Source organism: Enhydra lutris, unplaced genomic scaffold, assembly GCF_002288905.1.
Source record: "Enhydra lutris kenyoni isolate GAN:26980312 unplaced genomic scaffold, ASM228890v2 scaffoldscaffold49, whole genome shotgun sequence".
NCBI classification, from domain to species: domain Eukaryota; kingdom Metazoa; phylum Chordata; class Mammalia; order Carnivora; family Mustelidae; genus Enhydra; species Enhydra lutris.
This window is the reverse complement of record NW_019154133.1, coordinates 11,028,031-11,053,474: the sequence shown is the minus strand read 5'-3', so window position 1 is coordinate 11,053,474 and position 25,444 is coordinate 11,028,031. Positions and strand designations below refer to the sequence as shown.

At 39.9% G+C, this 25,444-nt stretch overlaps 1 protein-coding gene across 1 annotated transcript in view; it reads right to left on the bottom strand.

The window, feature by feature from the left end:
• The window catches only part of LOC111156789 (transient receptor potential cation channel subfamily A member 1), a 105,271-nt gene extending 80,539 nt beyond the window's left edge, over window positions 1-24,732 (bottom strand). Inside the window, exons 1-7 of the mRNA XM_022517853.1 lie at window positions 24,622-24,732; window positions 15,900-16,059; window positions 13,274-13,449; window positions 6,216-6,323; window positions 3,010-3,118; window positions 2,679-2,824; window positions 2,129-2,265 (exon numbers count right to left, since the gene is read on the bottom strand). Of these exons, the coding sequence (XP_022373561.1) occupies window positions 2,129-2,265; window positions 2,679-2,824; window positions 3,010-3,118; window positions 6,216-6,323; window positions 13,274-13,449; window positions 15,900-16,059; window positions 24,622-24,732 (947 nt within the window). The remainder of the gene's footprint in view (window positions 1-2,128; window positions 2,266-2,678; window positions 2,825-3,009; window positions 3,119-6,215; window positions 6,324-13,273; window positions 13,450-15,899; window positions 16,060-24,621) is intronic.
• Window positions 24,733-25,444: the final 712 nt, after the last annotated feature.

The window sequence follows — 25,444 nt, the reverse complement described above, 5'->3', positions numbered from 1 at the left end:
TCATTCAACAACATAATGAACTGCTAGGCAATCAATAACCTTCCAAAATGTATAACTGACTGTGATGAGGATAATATTTTCAAAGTCAAAGAACAGAGAAAGTTCAAATACATCACAAGATTTCCCTCCTCATCTTTTAGTAAAATGATTTTCTCCTTGTAAAATCACCATGAAGGTGTGAAGTGAATAGTAACAGCTGTCCTAAGAGCTGAAAACAAAAGACAGAGGAACTGGTTGTTATCACCATGATCATGGGGAATAAAAACAGTTGCATGCAAGGTGCACCTAAAATTCACTGGCAGTGTTCAAAATGCCCTCTTTGCCAAAAGTTAAAAGGCAGCATTACTTTCCTAAGGTTTTATGAAGCCAAAAACAAATTGTGGAGAACACTGAAGTCACTTTGGTATTATTATCTCACAACCAGTCATAAAGATAATATTAATAAAGCAAGTAAAAACTTTCAATCTACATTACAGCATCTCTGTAATAAATATTAATACTAATGACTGAAAATTTTGTTTCCTATTGCAAATCTTCTTTCTTTGTTCCTATTTAAGATGATCTCAGCTATTTAGCCTTTGTATATAAATTTTAGAACAGGCTTGTCAATTTTCACCCCAAATTCACAAGAGGTTGTACTACATTTAAATTACATTAAATATGTTTAGCAACTGTAGGAAATGAATAACAACATTAAGGCTCCATTTGACTTGTTCTTCTATCTCCCCAGTCTAGAGTTTTGCTACTCAAAGTGTGGACTGCAGACCAGCACTGGCACCACCTGGGAGAGGTCCATTAAAAATGCAGATTCTCAGTAGATCTTAACATTGAGGCTGGGAGAGGTTAATGACTTGCCAAATAGTACACAGCCAGGTAGGGCTGGCACCCTATTCCCCTTCCTCCAAAGTTCACTGTTTCAGTCAAAACAATGAACTGGGGTCTTTGCACTATGGTAACTAAAAGAATTCTAGCCCAAAGAGCAAACTTCACTTTGAAGCTCAACATAAACTCCAAATGTCACTGGCTATTACAAGGACATTCCAGGATTATAGATCAGTATTAGGTTAATCAGAATTGGACTGAATGGATGCAAGAAATCTACAGCCAATCCAAGTTGAGTATGTCCAGCTAGAGTAGTCACCAGGTTGAGGACCCTTACAGGTCAGGTGAATGATTTATTTTTCTAAAATAATTCCTTCTTATGCATACTTGTACATTAAAGCTGTGAACCAAATGGACACATTTTAGTTACATCCTGATCACAGGTTTCTAAATTGCCTTAAACCTGGAAATAGTTTATAGCATTTTAAAAAAGTTCCCGAGACCATCCCAAAGAAGCTGGGAGTTTATATACTGCCCTGATACTAATACACGGGTGTTTGAGAATCTCCAGTCTGGAGGTTAGTCAATTGTTTTTGTTCTGATTTAATAGCCATTTTCATATCACCAACCTTTTATTCACAAATGCCAGTTTGTGTGTGTGAGAGAGAAAGGGAAGGCTCATCTCAGCTACTTCTTTCACTCACACAGGAAGTATTTACTCCTTGTTTTCCCTTCTCAGTCCATACTGGCCTGCTTTCTGCCTTTGCATCTAGCAAGCCTACAGTTTCAGATGCTTTTTTTCCTCTGATGTGTATTTCTGTTAAACTCTCATCTTATTTGGAGCTTGGCCACCATCTCCTAAAAACTGTTTTGAAAATATTTATAATTATGACGGTGAGTGGAAAGGGTTGGGAACAGTGGAACACCCAGATGTATCTGCTCCATTATCTCCACTAAAAATAAGGAAAAGACACACATAAGGAATTGAAGCAAATAAGAAAAGGCTTAGAAAAGCATGTATGTTGATATCCGGAGCATATAAAAGATTAATCTTGAGCCTATATCCACTGACCTAAGAAACAATCCAGAACATGCCACTGGAGACTTTATTCTTAGAAAATCTATTTAACACTCTAATTCCAGAGGAACATAGAGATTCCATTTGAAACATAGGATCTTTATCTCTGTTCTTTTCTTTTAAACGATAGAATTTCCACTACTGTGAGTGCTAACTTTCTCCTGGAGGGTACACTTTAACACATGCAGACTAAAAATGTGTACACCCAATGATAGACAGGAAACTTGCCTGTGAAGGAGTGTCTCATTATTTCCATCCACTGCGTTGACGATATCGCTGCTACCAGAATAAGAGGATAGCATCAGCTTAACAATCTCAGTGGCTCCCTGGGTGGCAGCAAAATGAAGGGGTGTGCACTTCCCATTCTGCAAAGAGTTTTAATATCAGAACCAATATTTAAGTCCAAATTTAAAGATATAACCTAAATTCAGCTGTGAGTTTTTTCTTCCTAGATCAACAAAATCAAGCATTAATATAAGATTCAGAGTGAACAATTCTGCTTCCTTGAAATCGAGGGCTTTTGACAGCTCTGGCAGTACCTCTGCTATCATTATCAGTATCATTATCTGCCCATATTTGTGTTTGAAAGTGTTGTGGGTAGCTCTCAGAATTCTTTGGCTAGGTTGAAATGTGATATTCTCTTGTTCTGCTTCTACCTGAACAGCAAAAAATGATGCCTGCTGCAACCTAAGTTAACTGTAAAAGAGCAATAAAGCATTTTGGAGACTAATTTACGACAACCCTAAATAAAAGCAGCATGTAGAACATGAACAATTACTTCCATCAGTTCCAACTGTGCACCGTTGTCCAAGCACATTTTAATCATCTCCAAGTCACCACTTTGAACAGCCATGTGCAGGGGGCTAGATTTCCCATTATTCACAAAGTTAATGTGAGACTGTCTACTATAACCATGTTCTTCACCTTCAGAGGAAAATAGAATTCAAGAGAACAAACATTATAAATACAAGGATTTTTTTTTAAAAAAAGGATATTTAGACTTATATAAAAGCCTCTATGTAAACTCTATTAAATATTTTTTTCAAATTAATAGCATCGAGTACAACAGGCTTCTTTATAGTACATAATGTATGAAAACTTCTACTCACCAAACTTTAATATTATTTCCATGCATTTTTTGGCACCTGAGAACGCAGCCTGGTGAATGGGGAAACATCCCCATTTATTTGATTTACATGGCTTAGCTCCTTTATTTAACTGGAAGAAAAGAAAGGAGAAAAAAAAAAAAGTCAACTGATCCAAGCGAAACCCCAAATCACAAGGATAAACAAGAATTAATTGCCACTCTTAGGTCATTTCATTATTCTGTGCCTAGGTAACACTATATAGAAAGGGTTCATAGGATAGGAAATCTAGGGAAGAAGGTAATTGTGGAAGGAGGCTAGGATTATGAACTAGAGACACTTTGTATTTTCCAAAGATGAAGTAACAATGTAGACACAAAAATATCAATCTTGATACTCCAACTAAAGTCAACACATTTTTCAATGAAATTAATGAAGTGTTTTAAAACATTACCATGACCTCTCCTATATTTATGTTCAATACATAAATAAAGTGATATTTCCCAAATTCCTTTCCTCTCATTTATATAAAATTAATAAATGGTAAGACCAGCACTCTTGTTAAACTACGAAAATCAGGTATTTTTATTAATGGAAATTCTCTACTAAAAGAATGAAATTCAGGTATTTTCATTAGTAGAAATTCTCTACTAAAAGAATGTTACCTTGATCTCTGAGTCCATTATTTTCAATTATCATTTTTTATACAAGCAGGAAGCTGTGAAGAAGCAAATATTACCTACACTCTCACTTCTGAGGAACAGTGTTGGTTTACATTTTAGGAAACAACAGTTTTTGTCTTATTTCTTTTCAAAAGTAATTTTGTGTACACTGTGTGATCATTTTGTTCAAAAAGTTCTACATTCTTGGGACGCCTGGGTGGCTCAGTTGGTTGGGCAGCTGCCTTCGGCTCAGGTCATGATCCCGGCGTCCTGGGATCGAGTCCCACATCGGGCTCCTTGCTCGTCAGGGAGCCTGCTTCTCCCTCTGCCTCTGCCTGCCATTCTGTCTGCCTGTGCTTGCTCTCTCTCCCTCTCTCTCTCTGACATAAATAAATAAATAAAATCTTAAAAAAAAAAAAAGTTCTACATTCTTTAAAAATATGATTTTTTTTAAGTACATATTGCATTTTTGGATACGTAAAACTTTATACAATAAATCCCTATTACTGAACTTCTGCTTTTTTTTCAAGTTTTCTCCCTTTGATACATGTACCACTAGCATTAATATCAATAATAAGTTTAATTATCTCCTTGGAATGTACTCCAAGAATTGAAATTGGTGAATCAAAAAGTATTCACACCCACAGTGAATGAAATTCTTTGATTCATTAAAATTTCTCTAACCCTGAATATCAAATCAACAAGTTTGTTTCATCCAATTTAAGAGATTAAAAAAAAAACAATCTCATTATTTCAATAGGTTTCTCTGTATTAGAGAAACTAATTAAACTTCATGTGTTCCTGGCCAATTTTCTGTAGCCCTTTCCTTACAGATTTGTAAGAATACCTTAAAGATAAATTTTTATCCATTTAAAGATAAAGAAATGGATATAATCATATGCTTCGTCTGTTCACATCAACTGATGTGCTATAATCAGATACTAAACTATTTGTACATTCCCTGGATAAAGCCGATGTAGTACTGTGTGTTATTCTTTTAATGATTAAAATCAATTTTGCTAGTATTTTTAAGATTTTTGCATCTATATGTTTATATGTAAAATTGGTCTAAATTTTTCTTTTGAGGAAAACTGGCAAATTTTAGAACTGTTACATTTGCTTCTTAATATTAATCTGGATATTCTCACTCTTTTCTTGTGCTATAAAATAGTTACCTGAAATGAAAACCTTTTCCTTACAAGTTTGAAAGAACTTATAAATCTATAAAAGTTTGTAAAATTAGCTGACTACAGAGCTTAATAATGCATTTTTAATAATTTTTATAGTTCTCTATATAAATTAGAATTAACTTTTGGTTAATTACTAAATTTCAATTACTTTTAACTATTTACACATTTAAAAATGAATTTCCATTTTTTTAGAATAGGATTATTCATACTGATCTTTTGTCATCTTAATATTTCCTATCGTATCCAGATAAAGGCCTCCATGATTTGCAATTCATCTTTTTCTCTTTTATTTAGACTTGCCCCATACCAGCTCTATTGTATCATCTTTTTCAAAGAAACAAATCAACTTGTCAAATAATTCCAAGAATCATTAATACTGGTTTTCAAATTTGCTGTTCCTTTATTACAATTTTCTTTTTATTTGAGGCTCTCTTTCTAAATTCTTGGTTTAAGTGTTAATTCATTTACTTTTTGTCCTCTTTTTGTCCAATCACGACAGTTTATAGGAATATGCATTTTTTCTCCAAGACATGTAATTAAGTTGTTAGAACCTATTTGTAAATTTAAATATTCAAGAAGATGTTCTAAAATTATTTTTATTATCTTATGCTCTGGGGTAGTGAAGAGGAAAAAAATCAAGCAGCAAAAATATATACCCTTGTCTGAATAGCATACAAGTCCTTAAGCGATAGTTGAAAGAAAGCTTTTTCTGGGATTCTAATACCACACTCAGAAGGGAGACTATGTAGGGTAGGAGTCAGTCATTTCAGATGGGCATCTCCAGAGTTTCAGTGGACCACCCCAGGAAATCCCACCAGAGAGAGGACTGGCCCTACTTTTAGGGCTGTGGCCAAGGACCTCAGTCATTATGTCAGATAGGGCTCCCTTTCTGAGAATCCATGGTGGCAACTTCTAGTCCTAGGTACATGAAAGTCCGTGTCTCTTGGCTTTTATTTCATGAGCCTAACAGGAAGTTTGCAGTTAACTATGTTTATCTCTCCTCAGACTATTCAGAAGCTCAGAGTCAAAACTATGGTCCACGTTTACTAACATCCAATCTACTATACTTCGTACTTTGCAGTCTAGCCTGACCAACAGCTTCATCTTCATTTTTGCTGTCTATACTTTCTTGTCACTTGGTTCTCCTCACATTTTCTCCAATGTTTTCTTGTGAATCTTCTGTAAACAATCTCAGATTGATTTAAGGAGTGTGCACAAATACAGAAACACACAGAACTATTTTTCCTGACATTTTCTGCATTTTATATTTCACTGAGAAGATCTTCTATAAATAACAACAAATCTGCTATAAATAACAACAATTCATGTCACCCTAATGAAAGGAAAGAAAATGGGGGAAAATGGTTAAAACACAAACCAAGATTTGCAGTGCTTCACTGTTGTCTTTGGAACATGCAATTATCACAGCTGTGTTTCCATTTTCTCCTTCCAAATTAATATCTGTACTGCTGTGCTCAGTCAAGACCTACATAAGAGGGGGATAATGGTCAAACAGTTAGCTTTCAAGTTGCCAATGAGAATATTTGCCTTCCATTAGATTATAAGCTCCTGGATGTTAGGGACCATGTCTTTACTCATCTTTTTTCATCCCTCTCCCATGGAATCAGGAATAAACATCTACTTAGTAGGTACTATATACATTTCTCAAAAAGATAAATAATGGTGATTTGGGGGCACCTAGGTGGCTCAGTTGGTTAAGCAATCAACTCTTGATTTTGGTTCAGGTCATGATCTCAGGGTCATGAGATCAAGCACTGTGTCAAGCTTCACAGTGGGCATGGAGCCTACTTAAGATTCTCTCCCAGGGCACCTGGATGGCTCAGTGGGTTAAAGCCTCTGCCTTCGGCTCATGGGATGGAGCCCTCCGCCGGGCTCTCTGCTCAGCAGGAAGTCAGCTTCCTCCTCTCTCTCTGCCTGCCTCTCTGCCTACTTGTGTTCTCTGTCCGTCAAATAAATAAATAAAATCTTAAAAAAAAAAAAAGATTCTCTCTCTCCCTCTGCCCTTCCCCACCCTTCATGTGCCCATGCATGTTCTCTCTCAAGGAAGAAGGGAAGGGAGAGGGGGAGGTTTCTGTATCACACCAATTAAGGCAATATGGAGTTATGAAACAAGAAGTAAGAAATACAGATACTAATAAACAGCTCACTTAATACTTCTCACTTGTATTAAATGAACTATGTTAATTAACAAATTAACAGCTTCAAGAAAATAAATTTGTGGAGCCATTCAGAATGTGTGAGTGTGGAGGAAGAAGGGAGGGGGAGAAGGGAGAGACAAAGAAGGAAGGTGGGAAAGGAGAGAGGTAGAAGGGGTGGATGGGGAAGGGCTGCTTTCTCCCCTTCAGTCATTTTTCTTGTACCTCTATTCTAAGTATTCTGGGAAATGTCAGTTAAAAACTCCATTCTCTTCAGCAGAGAAAAGAGAGTTCATGTAACACTGGTATGGCTTAACTCAATTAATTTAGACTTAGTCCAGAATAGAAACTTTTTCTGTGATGTAATAACTTACCGTTCCTGATAAAATGGTTAAGCAGTTTTTCTGATGGAATTTAACTGAAGAACTGTTCCCTTGTAGAGAACACAATGCAGTCTCTCCTGTCAAGCAGTGACGCAAGCAGTTAAGGTACTGCAGTTAGGAGATCTCGCTGGGACCAGCATCAGCTAGCTGACACCCCAGAACTGATAACAAACAACCAGCGGAGGTCTGCAGGGACCCAGGACCGATTCAATCCTTTCAGAAAGGACAGGATTTGGGCAGCAAACTGTCAGACTCTTCAGATGTGACCCCTCTGTGTCTGACCGATTAAAACAAGCAGCTGCCTCAGAAGGCTCTGTCTGATTGATCTTAAGCAGTGAGGGCCGAGAGCAGACCCTGACCAGACCTATCTCAACTGGGCACCCACAGACTGACTTTGCGTTTGGTTCCTTCATGTCCTGCACCCTTTGTTATCTTGTTTGTTGTGTGGCTTGTCTTCTGTCCTGCTCTGTGTGCCGTGTGAGAAGCCAAGTTTAATCACATGGCGAACTGTCATGGAGTTTGGGATCCTGAACCTGTTTTATAATTGTGATTAACTTGGCTTTATGACTGACTAAAGCGGACATTGTGAAAAGACACAACTCCTGTATGTGCCTTCATAGCATGCCCATGACATCCCCTCACCTGGTGGCTTCCAGCTGATTATGGGCCAAGAATCTATAGATCTGGGGCACCTGGGTGGCTCAGTCATTAAGTGTCTGCCTTTAGCTCAGGTCATGGTCCCAGGGTCCTGAGTTCAAGCCCCATATCGGGCTCCCTGTTCAGTGGGAAGCCTGCTTCTCCCTCTCCCACTCCCCCCTGCTTGTGTTCCCTCTCTCTCTCTCTCTCTCTCTGTCAAATAAATAAATAAAATCTTTAAATTTAAAAAAAAAAGAATCTAACCAGTCTTTATTTTATATCAAATCTAATAATTAGCTCCTATAAATGTGTCCCCCAAGAGAGAATCTTTGAATTGGCCTACTAGAGGCCTTTTCTCTTAAAGCAAAACTATGATAAAACTATAATATGTACTTAAAATTAAATTCCTTAAGAATTTATTAAATGAGCTATTTCCTAAAAACGTTGACTTAAAAAAAAAAGTGCACAGAGCCCCTTGTTAATAGAATACGCCCTGATAGGGGAAACAAACCATGAGAGACTGTGGACTCTGAGAAACAAACTGAGGGTTTTGGAGGGGAGGGGGGTGGGGCGTTGGGTGAGCCTGGTGGTGGGTATTATGGAGGGAACATATCGCATGGAACACTGGGTGTGGTGCATAAACAATGAATGCTGGAACACTGAAAAGAAATAAAATAAAATAAAATGAAAAAAAAAAAAAAAAAAGCCCAGATAGGTAAGCAAATGAATTAGGCTTACTAATTAGCTCTGGTTACAAAACAAAATTAAATGGAGATTTTAGCATGTAAGAACACATAGGAGATTACTGATGGATGAAAGAAAGTGAGAGCACAAGTTCATTCTGAATGTCAGGTGCTTTCACATTCTATTCTCAGCAAACTCTGCATTCCTACTGAGTCTGTAAGAGATTTTTCTCTCTTTGCCCTCTTAGAATCAGAGATCACAGAGTTACAGCACTTATGAGGGTGTTACTGCTTACTACTGTAAGCACAATTTTTCCTAAAGCTGTGTAAAATTGTATGTGGCAGAGATCCCAGAGAGAGCAACTAAACTGTGCCCACTTCAGATTCACACATAAGCAGGCAAGCCTGGAAGTTTGTAGGTGTGGCCTCCAGAGGTCCCTTTGATAGAAATCCAGGAAGCCTCACGAGAGGGTCAAACCACTGGATGCTGAAGGGGTAAGCAATAAGTAGTAAAGCTTAGGGGCTATTGAGAAATGAGCCCACCCACTAACCTCTAGGCCACTGTGTACCAGGAAACACAGCTGATAGCTGCACAAGAACTTGAGGGGACACTGAAGTTGTTTACTTTGCAAGCATATAAGCAGGGGTAGAAGGTTTGGGGGAGGCTGGCCAAACAGACAATGGAGAAGCATTCCACATTCAGCAAAGGCTGGTGGGGTACAGGCTGGACCCATGGGTGTAATTGGGAGAGGCAGCCCTAGAGGAGCTTACAAGCACACAGAGAAATACCCCCAAATTCCTCCTCCTTCCACTTACATCATCTCTGGTGAAATAGAGGGTTTGGAAATATTTTTAGATGAAGATATGGCTGGTAAGATCAAGCACAGGAGAGACAACTAATTTCAGTTCTTTTAAAATCCTGCTTTTTTCCTTCTTTCTTTTTTTTTTTTTCTTGTTCTGGTGTCACCAGGAAATTCTTTGTTATACCCAAATCCCCCCCCACCCCCCCACCACCCCCACCCCCGGCCGCCTCCCGCTTCTAGTTTATAAATCAGCTAAGGGCTTATTTCTAAACTTTCTTTTCTATTTCTATGTGGTATCTTTCTGTATTTGTGAGTCTTAAGGTTTCTGATTCCTAATTAAAGATAGCCCTTCCACTGTTACCTGCCTTTGAATTCCCAAATCACACTTTCAGAGTCAAGGTTAATTAAGTCAATGGGCGTTTGTTTCTGAAGAGAGCCTTCAGAAGAAACACAAGAGTTCCTTGAGGAAATATGTGGCTTCTTTAGGTAGAGAGAGGTCCCCACAGTCACTAGGGGGTCCAGTGTAGAAGGCATAGAATAAAGCATCTGGCTCACAAACAATGCAGACATTTAAAAACAAATAGCCCCCTGCCAAAGGCCTTTTCAGTAACCTCATCAAAGGGCTGTCCTGAACCATCTTCCTAGGGGCTGAAACTTAAACTCATCCCTTCTCCTTCAGGCAAAAATGCCCATTTACTCATTCATTCATTTACTTATTCAGGAGCCATCCTGATGAGGACTGGAGACATTTAGATTAGCCGCACCACAGTCCCTTCTTCAAGGCTAACCAGCCAGAGCCAGAGAAACCACATGAACTTCTTTTTTTTTTTAAATAAGTCTTTTGATTTTAATATTTTTTCTTTTTTTTTATTATGTTCAGTTATCCAGCATATAGTGCAACATCAGTTTTTGATGTAGTGTTCAACGATTCATTAGTTGCAGATAACACCCAGTGCTCATCACAACACACGCCCTCCTTAATACACACCAGCTGGCTACCTCATCCCACCCCTCCCCTCTAAAACCCTCAATTTGTTTCCCGGAACACATGAACTTTGATTACAATACCATGTGCCAAGTATTGTGATAGAGCTATACACACGTTAGAGTGGGAAAGCAGAAAGCAGGCTCCTCTCACACCCTCTAAGCCCAGATTCAAGGAACCAAGGACCCAGGGGGTGGAGAGGAAGGTGTCTGGGTTACAGGGAGGAGCATGGAGCTCAAGAACACCCCTGGGATTTTGGGGGTGATTTACACACAAAGTAGGTTTTGCGATGGTGGAATGGACCTGATATTTATGTAGAAACTTAATCCCCAATGTGATAGTATTGGGAGGTGGGGCCTTCAAAAGGTGATTAAGAATGACAGTTGTGCCCTTATAAAAGAAACCCCGTAAGCCCTTCTGCTTTATAAGGATGTAAGGACCTATTTTATATTTTTATTTTAGCCAGAGGCTTCCATTGAGGTTAAACAATAACTTTGTTGTTTAACCCTTAAACTATCCCTGCTCCCCTTTCCCCAGGGGATTCACTTAAAAACAAGTCCCAGAAACCAGCTCCAGGTAACAAAGCCCAGATACAAGGGTGGGTCAGGCCAGGTGGAGACATCCGATCAGTGGGGGGTTGCATACTGTCTCCCTAGCTACCAAGGAATATGGGCCCCCGCCAGCCCTTTGGGAGCCTTTTTGGTGCCAATCCTAATCAAGGTGTAATAGGCTGGTTCAAATGTCTACTAGGGTAAATTGTAACTCAATTGGTCACCTAGCATCACTGTGGAGTTTCCTGTGTGTGTTACAATCTCATTGGCCACCTGTGCGTGGCCAGGCCTGACCGCATGGCCTTTGCCCTTAAAAGCTAGTCTGTGAAACAGAGAAGGGTCACCCTCTCTTGTAAGAGGTGCGTCCCCAAACGTTCGGTTAGATTCTTGATGCTTGGTGCGAAATAAAGCTTTGCTTGACCTTCGCTTTGCATCAGTCTCGCTCCTTTAATCATGGACCCATTATTGGGGCATAACAAAGGACACAGTGAGACGACAGCCGACAGCCGTCTGTGAAAGACAAGCCTTAAGCAGGCCCCCACCAGACACCAAACTGGCTAGTGCCTTGATCTTGGACTTCCCAGCCTCCAGAACTGTGAAAAAGAAATGTTTCTGCTTAGGCCCACAGTCCATGGTATTTTGTTACAGCAACTAGAACTAATTAAGATAGGTGGCTTAGCCTAATATCCAAGTCATTATTTGCAATATAATTACTTCAGAAAAACTTATTATAAGTTCCAAATTGCCTCTCTTAGAAATGAATATGCAAAACATGATCCCTTTATAAATTTCATTGCTCTTTAAGTCAGTAACCACATGTGTCTTCTGGTGTGTCTGTGAGACTCTGGGATGCAGTTTAAAAGCCTTGGGCTAAACCTTACCCTTCTGGCATTTCCCAGAATTTCCTTTATTTGACAAAACTCACTCACTCTGAGGTCTTGGAAAAAGTAAGAAATCCCCCAAAAGTGTCATTATGTCTTCTGCCAAGTCATGCCATCCACTAAGGCATGTTGTCTGCTGTAACAAAAATGGTCGCAATTATGTTTTCTGTCTTCCTGAGGCATTCATCACTGTCTTCCTCTTTATCATGTAATGAGTCAGGTAAAAAATAGCAAAGCATTAACTCACAAAGATGAGAACAAATTCCTAATTTTTGCTTTCAACCAGTTATATAACATTAGGCAAATTATTTCATTCTCTCTGTGCCTCAGTTCCCTCAGCTCTGATATAGGGATAATAATAGTCTTGGTACACAGTTCTGTTTCTTTGAATGAGGATTAAAAAGTTGAAACATAGAAAACTTTTTTTTTTTAAATGCTGATACAGGGGTGCCTGGGTGGCTCAGTGGGTTTGTAAGGGCCTGCTTAGCCAGAGCGAGCCATTTTGTTGTTTATGCAATAAACTTAGATTGACCCTGCCCTCCCAGAGGAACTTACTTAGAAACAAGTCTGGGAAACCAGAAAAATATGACTGACCAGCCCCTGATAACAGAGCCCATATACCAGGATGTGTCAGGTCAGGGGGCGGTAACAGAGCCCAGAATACAAGGATGAGCCAAGCCAGGTGGAGACATCCAATCAGGAAAGCACCTCCCTAACCACCCAAGAATGTGGGCCCTGCCTTTTGGGCGCCAATTCTGACCAGAGTGATATCCTAGTTCAAATAACTACTATAGGGTGAATTATAATTCAATTGGCCACCTGTGTGTGGCCAGGCTCAACCACATGGCCTTTGCTCTATAAAAGTTTGTCTGTGAGGCTGGGAGGGGTCGCCTCTTTGCAAGAGACGGCCCTGGCCGGTCAGTTTGATTCTCGATGCTTGGCGCGAAATAAAGCTTCGCTTGACCTTCGTTTTGTATCAGTCTCGCTCCTTTGACCATGGACCCAACAGGTTAAGCCTCTGCCTTTGGCTCAGGTCATGATCTCGGGGTTCTGGGATCGAGCCCCGCTTCAGGCTCTCCGCCTAGCAGGGAGCCTGCTTCCGCCCCTCTCTGCCTGCCTCTCTGCCTACTTGTGATCTCTGTCAAATAAATAAATAAAATCTTTTAAAAAAAATGCTCATACATAAGAACCATTTGATAAAGACAAGATCATTATCAATTGGTCAAAAGCAAAACCAATGTTCTCATCACCATATTTCCTTCATCCTGGTTGGCTATGTTGACCACTCTGGCTCAGGCAGAGACCGCCAGACTGGGGTCCTGGCTCATGCTATGATGGGGTGTGGGCAGCAGCCTTACCTTCATCACCTCGTTGTGCAAGCTCTGCACAGCTATGTGAAGGGGCGCCATCATGCTGCTGTTCCGGAGGTTTGGGTTAGCTCCTTTGCTAAGAAGAAACTTCACACTTTCAACCTGGTTTTCTTCTGCAGCCCAGTGCAGAGGGGTATTTCCATAATCATCCATGATGTTCAGCACTAGAAAAATACACCGAAATAACAGTTAGATTTTGCTTGGACTGTATTCAACACCTATTGCATGCATGTTGACTTCAAAGCCAAGTGCTGCTGACACAGGCTTTACCTTCTTTATAAAAACAATACAATATAGCTTCAGTTCTCAGGAAACATCTGACGGACACCTAGCAGGGATATGCTGAAGTACAGCACCAGCATTGTCAAATGAGTTAAATGTCCGTCTATAGCATCCTCAAGAAACAGATTCTCCTGTTGCTGTATGTTTTTATCTTAAGTATGAATTTGAGGATAGTTATAAAATATTGAGTTTATATAAAAGTAGTAACTATATGTCAGAAACACAACGAATTTCCATACAACCATTACCACATTCAACCCTCCAACACCCCACAAGGGACCATGGCCATTTTTTTCAGAAAGATAAAGAAAGATGAGGCCAGAGGTTCAAAATCTTGCCAATGTTACACAACCAGTATGAGTTCTGTAAACTGCCTTACTCTTTGAACCTCAGTGTTATTATAGTCAAATTTGGTAGGAAGGGGTGGGGGAAAGGGAGGAAAGATGAAGTTTAAAATATATATACACTTCACAATGTTTCAGAGGGGATAATACCAAATCATGTCTTCAAAGATCTTAGTAGAATGGCCCATAGCAATGATTCAAAAAAATGTTAATGAGAAAAAAGACACACCACACTAATAAACCATAAAGCTATAACTAGAGCTTGTGCCCCTAATGTCACATGTGGTTTCCGCTTATTTCTACAATGCAACATATTATACTACTTACCTTGTAAGTAGTATAAGATAAGAGTATGACTTACCTTGTAAGTAGTATAACGTAAGAGTATGACCTTTTATACAGCAGTATCTTATATCAATGCTAAAATAGACATGTCCGTCTGCTTTATCAGCCTTTTTAATTAGTGGCAGGATATTATTATGTCTGAGGAGATGGGAAAGTATTCAATCATGAAAATGATTTGGGACCATGTGCAACCACATTGCAGCCACAATGCCCATGTTTCTCCTTTTAAAAATTTATCTTTCCTCTCTTTCTTCATTCATCCAATACCTCATTCTCAGCAACACACCGCCGCCCCCCCCCACACACACGCACATACTCCTACTCTCTCATACTCACACACATCTTTGGACCAATCTGTCTGATCAAATTACTCCTTTCACGATTTTCATTCAGCACCAAACTTAAACAGGGGCCTACAATGATAAATTCCCATTCACTAACTAAAGAATTTGACTTTTATCTCCAACAATTTTCAGAAACCATTTTTATAAAGGTCATTGAGACCCTTTTGCACAAGGGTTATTGTGATCTTCTTCCTACTTTAGTTCTTGGGTGCAGTTACTCTTATTACACATCTATCTGAGAACTCTTCCTTGGGCTTTTGTACCATCCATCTCTCATCCACCACCCTTTTCACGATTCTCTTGCTAGTTTTTCCTCTGCCATCTGATCCTTATGTCAGTACTCTACCCTTAAGCTACCTTTGCTGTCAATTTCACAGTCTCCTAAAGGATTTCCATGCACTTCCATAGCCTCTGATACTTTCTATGAACAATGGCCCTGTGGGGGCAGCTCCCTTCCTTCTAGACTTCTAGTCTACTGGATATTTCCAATAGTAGATGTCCTCTGGACCTTTCAGACTTAGTATGACCAAACCAAATTCATTATTCTTCACACCTCACTCTCACTTCTCTTCTGTTCTTTTTATATGCCTTCTTTTCTGGATAGCTTTACTATTAGCCTAATCTCCTAAATTAGGAAACTCAAAGTTGGTTCAACTGCTTGCTACTTACTCCTCACACTCAATCTCTTATCAAGCCTTGTCCATTCTACATGCAAAATAGCTCTTGATTCTCTCCCTCTCCCTATTGCAATCTCAAAACCCTCATGGACTCTCATCTTCTCTTTGCTACTAAAATAGCTTCTCATTTGGGCTTCCTCCTCCAATCCATCTTCTACAATATTGATGGAATCATCTTAAGTAATAAAGGTCTTATCACAGTATCTCATGGCTTAAATCTGTAGCATCTCCCTTACTTATGTGATTATAGTTGAGTTTATCAAACAAGATTGTGTGTGCATGAGGCTGGATAGGAGAGGAGGTTCCGTCTTCTTAGAGCCTTGATTTTATTCAATGATATGCAATTTAAGTGCAGAATGACCTCAATTAAAATAGTAAAGAACACATCAAATGTGTATAAAGAAAATCTCTGCATGTTGTGCAATGTCCCAGATCCCTGCACCACCCTTTGCAGTATTTCAGTGGAAACTAGCTCGAAGGGAAAACCACACTCCTGAGTGAGATATTCAGGCCCTTTATAATCTGGAACTCATCTGCCCTTCAAAATTACTTCATACCACTCTTCCCAATGAATCTAATGGGATGATGGACTTATACAGCACTCATTGTAACATCCCATGACCTTCAAAAGAGGAGTCATTGATGATCATCTCCATCAGCTCCACATGACCTTCTGCTGCAGCATGGTGCAAAGGGGATGCATTCATATCATCATATTTGCTTAATTTCTTTCGTTTCTTCAGAAGGTTTTTAAGTCTACATGTACTTCCTTCAAAAACCACCTGGAAGTATATTAAAAATTGTTACCTCCAACAAGCATACATAAAACTTATTAATACAAGTTAATTTTTTAAGGGAGGAGGGGCAGAGGGAGAAGGAGGGAGAGAATCTGCTGAAGGTGGAGCCCATGCAGGGCTCAATCTCACAATCCTGAGATCAGGACCTGAACCAAAATCAAGAGTCAGATGCTTAAACCACTGAGCTGCCCAGGCACCTCACTACAAGCTGTTTGTTAAAAGGTTACTATCACCCAAAATTATTCATCATGCTTATGATAAGGTAAATATTTTTTTGAAGAACACAAAATGAGTACAGATATATAGAAGGTACAAGTAAATGCTTGAACATTAATAAGTGCATTAAATAAATGATCAGCTTTTCTGATCATAAACTTGTATATGCTGTAGAAATAAAGGCCTTGAGAAAACTTTTATTGAAGTAATTATAAGGGATGTGATCTAAAAAATAGCAAGTATAGTGAAAATATAGAGAAAAATTTTTAAGAATTCTTTGAGAAAGAGAGAATGAGCAGGGGGTGAGGGGCAGAGGGAGAGAGAGAAACAGACTCCCCGCTGAGCAGGGAGCCTATGTGGGACTTGATCCCAGGACCCTGAGATCATGACCTGAGCCAAAGGCAGGAGTTTAGCCAACTGAGCCACCCAGGTGCCCAGAAACATAGAGAAATTTTTTCAGATGAAAATGTACTTATATCAGAGCATGTGGGATTTTGGTTAAATAAAAAGATTTTCATGATACAAGGATTAAGTCCAGGAATCTAAATTATTGTCCCATCTTTGACCTTCCTGCTGACAGTCAATTCCCATCCAATGTTTCCTTAAGTAGCAGAGCTAGATTTATACCAAAACAGTGTTATGTAACTTACTTGGTTAGTAGTCTAGATGGCTATCCACTCACGCCCTAGGATTACATTATTCCTCCTCTTTTGATTAGTGGGATCCTGCACCAGGCCAAGTCAGCCCAACCTCATTGTTCTCTGCACATTGGAAATCCTAGCTATATTGTGGACTTAGGTAGAGCTACACACAAGGACATGGAGAGGTTACTCAATTTGCCCAAAGGGACTCAGTAAATGGCAAAGTCACAACTTGAACAGGAGATGCATGGAATATGTATTTTGGCTGATTGGTCAATGATGGAAAAACCAACATACAAGAGAAACTGAAGCTGAGGTAAAAACCATCATCATAGAATGAGCTGTATGACAGTCAATATCATTCTCAATGGGGGAAAAGTGAGAGCTTTTCTGCTAAGATCAGGAACACGGCAGGGATGCCCACTTTCACCACTGCTATTCAACATAGTACTAGAAGTCCTAGCCTCAGCAATCAGACAACAAAAAGAAATAAAAGACATCCAAATTGGCAAAGAAGTCAAACTCTCACTCTTTGCAGATGATATGTTACTTCATGTGGAAGACCCAAAAGACTCCACTCCAAATCTGCTAGAACTCATACAGGAATTCAGTAAAGTGTCAGGATATAAAATCAATGCTCAGAAATCAGTTGCATTTCTATACACCAACAACAAGACAGAAGAAAGAGAAATTAAGGAGTCGATCCCATTTACAATTGCACCCAAAACCATAAGATATCTAGGAATAAACCTAACCAAAGACACAAAGAAGCTGTACTCAAAAAACTATAAAGTACTCATGAAAGAAACTGAGGAAGACACAAAGAAATGGAAAAATGTTCCATGATCATGGATTGGAAGAACAAATATTGTGAAAATGTCTATGCTACCTGAAACATATCTACACATCTACACATTTAATGCAATCCCTATCAAAACCCCATCCATTTTTTTCAAAGAAATGGAACGAATAACCCTAAAATTTATATGGAACCAGAAAAGACCCCAAATAGCCAGAGGAATGTTAAAAATAAAAAACCTAAGTTGGCGGCATCTCAATTCCAGACTTCAAGTTCTATTACAAAGCTGTCATCATCAAGACAGTATGGTACTGGCACAAAAACAGACACACAGATCAATGGAACAGTATAGGGAGCCCAGAATAGACCCTCAATTCTATGGTCAACTAATCTTTGACAAAGCAGGAAAGAATGTCCAATGGAAAAAAGACAGTCTCTTCAAGGAATGGTGTTGGGAAAATTGGACAGCCACATGCAGAAGAATGAAACTGGACCATTTCCTTACACCACACATGGAAATAGACTCAAAGTGGATGAAAGACCTCAATGTGAGAAAGGAATCCATCAAAATCCTTGAGGAGAGCACAGGCAGCAACCTCTTCGACCTCAGCCACAGCAACTTCTTCCTGGAACATCGCCAAAGGCAAGGGAAGCAAGGCCAAAAATGAACTATTGGGATTTCATCAAGATCAAAAGCTTTTGCACAGCAAAGGAAACAGTCAACAAAACCAAAAGACAACCGACAGAATGGGAGAAGATATTTGCAAACAACATAGCAGATAAAGGGCTAATATCCAAATCTATAAAGAACTTATCAAACTCAACACCCAAAGAACAAATAATCCAGTCAAGAAATGGGGAGAAGACATGAACAGACATTTCTGCAAAGAAGACATCCAAACGGCCAAAAGACACATGAAAAAGTGCTCCACATCACTCGGCATCAGGGAAATACAAATCAAAACCACAGCGAGATACCCCCTCACACCAGTCAGAATGGCTAAAGTTAACAAGTCAGGAAATGACAGATGCTGGGGAGGCTGCGGAGAAAGGGGAACCCTCCTACACTGTTAGTGGGAATGCAAGCTGGTACAACCACTCTGGAAAACAGCATGGAGGTTCCTCAAAAAGTTGAAAATAGAGCTAACCCTACGACCCAGCAATCATACTACTGGGTATTTACCCTGAAGATGCAAATGTAGTGATCCGAAGGGACACGTGCATGCCAACATTTAGAAGCAATGTCCACAATAGCCAAACTATGGAAAGAGCCTAAATGTCCATCAACAGATGAATGGATAAAGAAGATGTGATAGATAGATATATATATATATATCTATATATATATATATATAGATATATATATATCTCTATCAAAAAAAACCCTCAAAATCTTCCCATTTGCCATGTGGATGGAACTTGAGGTTATTATGCTAACCAAAATAAGTCAATCAGAGAAAGACAACTATCATATGATCTCACTGATATGAGGAATTTGAGAAATAAGACAGAGGATCATAGGGGAAGGGAGGGAAAAATGAAAAAAGACGAAAACAGAGGGGGAGACAAACCATAAGAGACTCACAATCTCAGGAAACAAACTGAGGGTTGCTGGAGGGGAGGGGAATGGGAGGGATGGGGTGGCTGGGATATGGACATCGGGGAGGGTATGTGCTATGGTGAGCGCTGTGAAATGTGTAAGACTGGTGTTTCACAGACCTGTACCCCTGAAACAAATAATACCTTATATGTTAATAAAAAAAAAAAAAAGAGAGATTTGGCTAGTAGTTAAAAAAAAAAAAAAGAAAAAAGAACGAGGTGTGTGATAGACTGAAATATTTTGAACCATAAGAACAGATCTTGGAGAGCAAGTTCAGTAAGTTTTTGGCACAGTTGGCTGTTGTCACTGGCCTGTGAAACACATGCTCCAAACTCCAAACACATGCTCATTTCCACTGATGTCAGGGGAAAAGTGAGAGCTTTTTTTGAATACCTTATTTTTCTCTAATACTCTTTTTTCTTCTTCTTGCTTTTTATATTCTTTATTATGACTGGACTGAGGATAATTTATCATAAATGACACTGTATCTCTTCCTTGTGAAATTTTGTGGTGACAATGTTGATATTCCACTTTTGACTCATTCTCACAAGATATGAAAAATGCCCAAGCAGAACTTTTTCTAGAAAATCTCATGGCCTAAACAGAATAAACTTACTAAAAATTAAATAAATTTTTAAAAATAATTTCATTTGATGTTATAATGTTACTATAGCAAACAAAATTTTATAAAAACCTTAATGTGATGAACTTGCTTCTATTACCTTGCCTTGCATTATTTAAATTTTCATGAATACTTTAGATCAAAAGTATGTTGTTTTTTCAAAAATTAAGGAATGTATCCTTTTATAATATCTGTATTAACTGACAGTCTAGTTCCATATTCTAGTTCCCTACTTGAAAATTCTTACTATCTGTTTTATACAAAAAATTAAGAATTTTCAAATTTGGGGCACCTGGGTGGCTCAGTCAATTAAGCATCTGCCTTTGGCTCAGGTCATGATTCCAGGTTCCAGGGATCGAGTCCCACATTGGATGCCTTGCTCACCCAACTCTTGTGCTCTCTCGCACCTTCTCAAATGAATAAAATCTTTAAAAAGAAAAAAAAGGAATTTTCAAAATAATTTAATATAATCATGCTCATTAATTACACTTCAACTGACTGACAAGAGTGTTAGTCTAAGTTGCTTCTAGAATTCCTTATATTTGAAAGTGTTTAGGTATTAACAAATACGAACAACATGCCTTATTCTATTGCTAACATTTTTATAGTGTTTAGATATGATGGTATCACTGATAACACACCAGTCAGAAGACACCAGAAATGGCACTGAATTGGGTATTTTGATATTTGATTGCCAAAGCCAAAGCCAAATTGCAGAGTGTGGGCCAAAACTGAGGCTGCAGCAAACTCTGACATGTCCCTGAACTGCACACAAGTGCTCTATTCCAGAAGCCAGCCTCTTCTAGCACCATGCTGTGCCGTGTCCATGTTGTACTTAGCTCAAACTATACCAGTCTGTCCACCTGAATGAAGTGTGCCCTGCTCTCTTTCCTTTCCAATCCACCTTCCAAATGCCCTCCTAAATTATCCCTCCTCCTTGAGGCTTTCGGGAGAGCTACAAGATGCCATTCTTTAGCCTAGCCTTTCTTTCTGTCTCTCATGACTGCACAGTGAGACAGGCCACAGAAGGTATGGTGACATTATAGCACTGACAGTTACTAGAATGCATGCCATGGATTCCCATGTCTTAAGTGTTTTCTCCACTTTAATTTCTAATATGGTAACTATTGGTAGCTTTAACCCCATAAACAAGCATTCTTTGGAATCATCAATTTTAAGTTTAAAGGTGTTCTAAGACACAAAAAAAAGTTTGAGAAACATTCTCTAGTTCATTCCTCAGACTGCCTATGCTGAATGTGCACTACACATTTGGATACTTATTCTGCATGATAGTTTATATACCAGAAAGAGATAGTTTATATTCCAGAAAGACACAGTGAAGGAAGGAGAGAAATAAGGCAGATCCAGAGCTCTTACAGAGCAGCAGGTGGGGTCATATGGACCCGTATACACCTCAGAATTTCCCAAGACTTCCTTTTTAAAAATCAGTGGGAAAAATTAATGGAACCTCATTCCAATGCCATACTAATATATAGGCTAAAATTATTTCTCAATGTTCCTCCCAGCTTTGCAAATATGTGACCAAATAATAATCTGACTTTTTTCTGAAGGTATTTATCAAATATTTCATCAAATGAAATGAAAACAAAACATTTTACAAGACAGTAGCTTTTCATAGAAATCACCATAAAATAACTACTTCCTGAAAATGCAGCAACATCCTCCAAATAAATAATCCAGATACTTGCTTTAATTCTACCTTTGGCTGTGACTGGTCATGTTTGACACACATTGAGATAAAATTGTTAAACTACTTAATGTTTTTTAATATAGTTAATAAACATGGAGCATATTAGGATTTACTCAACAACTCAAAGGATTCATTCAACAAATGCCAGGTTGAAATAAATAAAACAAAATCCCTTAAAAGTTTCAACTTTGGTTTTTGCTCTGTTATCACAGAATAGTATCGAAGAAATCATTTTTCTATGACAGTCTTTTAAATACACATGTATCACTTTTCAACTACAAAACTCTATGTAACAACCCATAATTTTGGTGAATGAATGATAAAACAATGAGCATGCAACCATTTCTAAACTTAAACAGATTCAGTAATAAAATTAAAAATGAGGTTCTTTCAGAAATACGCTGTTTCTCGGGACACCTGGGTGGCTCAGTTGGTTGGACAACTGCCTTCAGCTCGGGTCATGATCCCGGAGTTCCGGAATCGAGTCCCGCATCGGGCTCCCAGCTCCATGGGGAGTCTGCTTCTCCCTCTGACCTTCTCGCTCATGCTCTCTCTCACTGTCTCTCTCTCAAATAAATAAATAAAATCTTTAAAAAAAAAAAAAGAAATACGCTGTTTCTCAATGTCTCACTCTACCAAAGAAAGTGTCTAATTACATTTGGAAGTATTTTAGCACTTGGATTTGATGTTCTCCCAGTAATAAAGGGATTACACTGCCCACCCTTCAGGGCCAGAGAGAACAGTCTACAGGTCTGATCGGTGATGCGCTGTCAACACAAACCCAATTACATACTCTAGAGGACAAATACTAGGCTCAGATGCTCATAAGGTACTGCTGAATTCAACATGACAAAAGAGCATCTAAGTACTTTATATAAGCTCATCAGATGTGCTAAAGTCTGGATTTAGTACATCATATGTTAAGTCGAGTTTTGAAGAGACTTCTTAAAGTTCTGAAAGTAATCTGGGAATGTCATTTAGACAGAATTATTTTATATTCACTCAATATAGTTTTATTGTTTTGTTTTGTTTTTTGTCACAGGGTTACTTCAGATTCTTTTGGATTCCAAACTACATGACTAGATACAGAACATAATCACTTTTAAACAAACTTAATTCTAAGCACTTTAAACAGAGGTATCAAATGCATTTGTTCTAGGTTGCTTTAATGAAATACAAGCAGTAATGGGGTAAAAAAGAGGGAAGCAGGTAAAAGATTTTGACAAATGAAGGGTCAAATGCTTAGAGTGTCATAGAAAAAGGTAAAGGCCTCAATCAGATGTCCACATTTCTCTGCCCACATTTCTCATCTTGTAAGGTTTCTTCCATCCTTTGATTTTTTTAGTATTCCTGAGATGGTGTGGAGATGCTGGAGAAAATACTATACACCACATCTTTTTAATCAGAAAATCTTTAGAGTCAGAACTCTCTACAGTATTATAAGTACTGATTTGTAATTAGTCTCACCGCTGACATTCCTACAGAATGATCTGGAATTACTTTAGGTAATAAAATACATAAACCCTTCAAACTACAAGCTCTACTGTAGCTTCTAAAAGCCTTAAATCATATAAATGGCTCTACTTGACTTAGGCAATAAAACTACATGAAGTCAAACACAAATATGAAGTTTGAGACTCTGTGCTGCAGAAATCCTTTGGCAAGTATCTCTCGAAAACAAAACCACGTTGGTAAGTGAAGTATTTCTGAGATTTGTGAAATGTACAATTTTCTTCCAGTCTGTAATATTAATTCCAAAAACACTATCCTAGCGTTGGAACTCATGACCTCAATCCTTTGGATTAAGCCAAAAGACCCTAGTTAATATGTTTATATTAAGGAGGAGGGAGGGGGGAAAAAAGTCAGTGTTTAATCTGGATGCACAAATAGGGGAAGGCTGGTTTGTCAGTTTATGTGATTTACTACACGCGCTTGACTCAGTAACAATCTGAGTCAACCTATTTAGAGGTCAATCTGTTGATTTCTATCAAAATTAAAGCTGCACATACCTCTTGGTTCTGCTAAGACTTTGACATGCATGCATATTCACTAATATACTAACAGAATCAGCTGTATCCACACGCACTACACAAGCACATGTGTGACAGCAAAACACAACAAAAACAAACACAACCTGAGAGTCCACTCATACTGAACTAGTGAAGTAAATCATGATACATTCATATAAGGGAATACTATAAAGCTGCAAAAACACAGTGACGTACATCTCCAGGTGTACTCTAGAATATAATTTCGTAAGTCACTTGTGTGTATTTTTCCAAACTACCCCTCCCCCCGCGCTCTGGAAAATACTGGAGGCACTGATAAAACGGTTCCAATTCAGGAAATGGATTTGAGGTAGGGGGTGGGGTCGGAAAGACTTGTAATTTTAACGTTTAAAAAAAAAAAAAAAGACCCTTCCTCCTGCTGACAACGTGCGGAAAGCCAGCGGCGGGTCTGTTGAGCCCTCAACAGCCTCAGTCCCCCGACCCGGCCATCTGCAGCTACTGCTGCCCGGGACGGACGCCAGGGTGTCCCGGGAACCGTGCAAGCGACACAGCCCATCCTAGCCTGAGCGCCTCGAGAAGACCACCTATCCCACGTCAAGAGGCTTCTTCTTCCACAGTCCTTCCTGATGCCCCCACTCCCCGGAGGAGCCCGCCAGTCCCGCCAGTCCCCGTACTTTGGGGTAAGTCTCCCCAGACTGCAGGTGCCCGCGCCGGGGTAAGGGCAGGTTGAGCAAAGCGGCAGGCAAACTGGACATAGCAGACGCTCCTGGGGCGCCTCGCAAACGCGGCCCCTTGCCCCCCGCCCCCATTCTCAGAAGGTCCCCAGTGCTCGGCGTCCTCCTGTCGCGGGGTTGCCGGCTGGGAAACCCCGAACGCAGGAGCGCAGAGTTAAGCACTGCCGCCCCCGCCCGGCTCCGGACCCGTCCCGCCCGCCCATCGCCCGGAGTACCTTAAGCGAGTCCTTGGAGTCGTCCATGTCGTTCTCCACACCCTGGTAGACTGCGCCCTGGGGCTCCTCCTGCTTCCCAGGGCTCAGCATCTTCCTCAGGCTGCGCCTCATCGACCGCACCCCGGCGCCACCGGCGCCAGCTGCTCCCCACGTGCGCGGGCACCGGCGGCGAGGGAGCGCGGAGAACTGTCGGCGCCTAGCTCTCCCCCACGCCGAGAGAATTTCTGGAAGGGCTTTCGCGCCCCTGGCTGCTTGCAGCGCAGGAAACAAGAGGGGCACGGGGAGGAGGCAGGCACACAGACCTTGTGGCCGCGCCGAGACTGTCCCGCGCTCGCCGCTTCGCGCCCAGAGCACGCGCGACTTTCCTGTTCCGGCTGCGCACGCTTAGAGTCAAGGTGTCAGGTCTGGGTGGATCCAAGGAACCTGGAATCTTTTATAATAAAAACAGTAAGAACCGCCCACCCGCTGGACCGGGGCGCGGGGGTGGGGGTGGAGGATGGCGGGGGATGGAAGTGGAGAATGAGAGGATAACCGAGTCCTTTGGGAAGATTTTTCTCTTTTAGGATTCCCTCCCCCCTCCCCCAACGCTTCTGAGTTTGGGTGCCCATTTCGTTTTAAACTCTTTGAGTCGGAAATAAGATTTTTATGAACACTTCTCTTTCCAGAAGAATAGGGAGAGAGATTAAACCCTAACACCGATTTGAGTAACTAGATCAGGTCCCTTTGAAACTCAGGTCCCATTTCCTGTGGATGGCAATACTAATCTCACGATCTGGTGTTTCAGAATGGCTTAAAAAAAAAAAAAAATGACTGTTAGGGTAAA